Here is a 1,226-nt window from a genome sequence, read left to right as displayed (position 1 = left end):
CTCGTACCTGATCCGGCTGTGGATGCAGCCTGTGTCGATACATCGATTGTTCTATGTCGATTTTTCAAAACGTTACCCAATACTCATTCTTGTTATGTGAATTCACGAAGTATTCCAATCAATGATCAGTTTATCCATCAAAAACTGCTAGAGCTTCCTGATGACGAGACACGCGATAAGTGTACTGTGCTCTCCATTTGTACTACTGCACCTCGAACCACTATCGCTCGTGCTAGGCGTCCAGAGATCAAGATAAATGTGGATGATAGCACATGGGAGTTAGTATCATTCTTACGAGTGGATGGCGACGCTCAAAGTCCTTGGGATAATCCTCAGGGAGGACGAGCTGCGGATCGTAGATGGGAAGGAGAATGCTATCTCCGTAACCCAGGTGAACATTCATTGTGGTTCAAAACTAAGAGGGGCACTACTATCGAGTACTTGTCAGAGCCCGTAGAAGAGAGCTTGCGGGATGCCTACGTATCTTGGCAGACCCTTACTTATGTACGGACCTCAGGCGGATATCTCACTCGCATGAAGATGCAATATCTGCAGTTTACTGGCGGTCAAGGAACTATGATATGCCACAGCCACGAACTACCATTCATCGTTACCCCACCAGTAGAGGAGAATGAACCCAGACTATTATGTTGTTTCCAAGAAAATGGTCAATTCATTTGCAATCGATTAGCTAAGTGGTCGTGCTCGACAGAGGGTTGTACGGCTTCATTGTGTCGCTTGCATAGTAAGCAAGTCTTAACTAACATCGCTGAGGGTCCTCTTTTAATTCGTATTAATCCACGTGAAGGAGCACACGCTCCGCAAAATCCTATTCTTCAACAGCCACAGCTTCCAGGAAATGACGATGCCAATGACGACCCATTAGATCGTTTGATCGCGGAGCAACGAGCGGAAGAGGGTTCTGAAGATTCTATGTCTGATGGTAACGAGATTGATCTCCTCATGGATGGCGCGTTGGAACTTGACCAACCTATTGCCCTGGAAGACATGCCTGGGGAGCGAGAGGATATTGATATGCCAGGAACTAATGCCGCTGATATCCCTGTCATGGCAGACGGAAGTGCTGGTGTACCTGGTCATATATTATTGAATAAGCACTATGGCCTCTTGAATCGTCCTGGCTCAACGAACTACATATCCGCGAGATCGGGGGCCTTCTTCCAACGTTTAACTTCTAGATTTGCTGGTGCATCCATACCTTTGCT

The 1,226-nt window shown here is 46.8% G+C and overlaps 1 protein-coding gene across 1 annotated transcript; it reads left to right on the top strand.

Moving 5' to 3' along the window:
- Positions 1-933: 933 nt before the first annotated feature.
- Pmar_PMAR005564 (hypothetical protein) lies at positions 934-1,089 on the top strand (the record flags this gene model as incomplete). Its single annotated transcript, XM_002781586.1, has 1 exon — positions 934-1,089. A coding segment is annotated over one exon (156 nt), but the record flags the coding sequence as incomplete, so codon positions are not given.
- Between the last annotated feature and the right edge of the window lie 137 nt (positions 1,090-1,226).

Source organism: Perkinsus marinus (genome assembly GCF_000006405.1).
Source record: "Perkinsus marinus ATCC 50983 genomic scaffold scf_1104296941740, whole genome shotgun sequence".
NCBI classification, from domain to species: Eukaryota; Perkinsozoa; order Perkinsida; family Perkinsidae; genus Perkinsus; species Perkinsus marinus.
The sequence above is the reverse complement of the archived record's forward strand: the minus strand, read 5'-3'. Positions and strand labels throughout refer to the sequence as shown.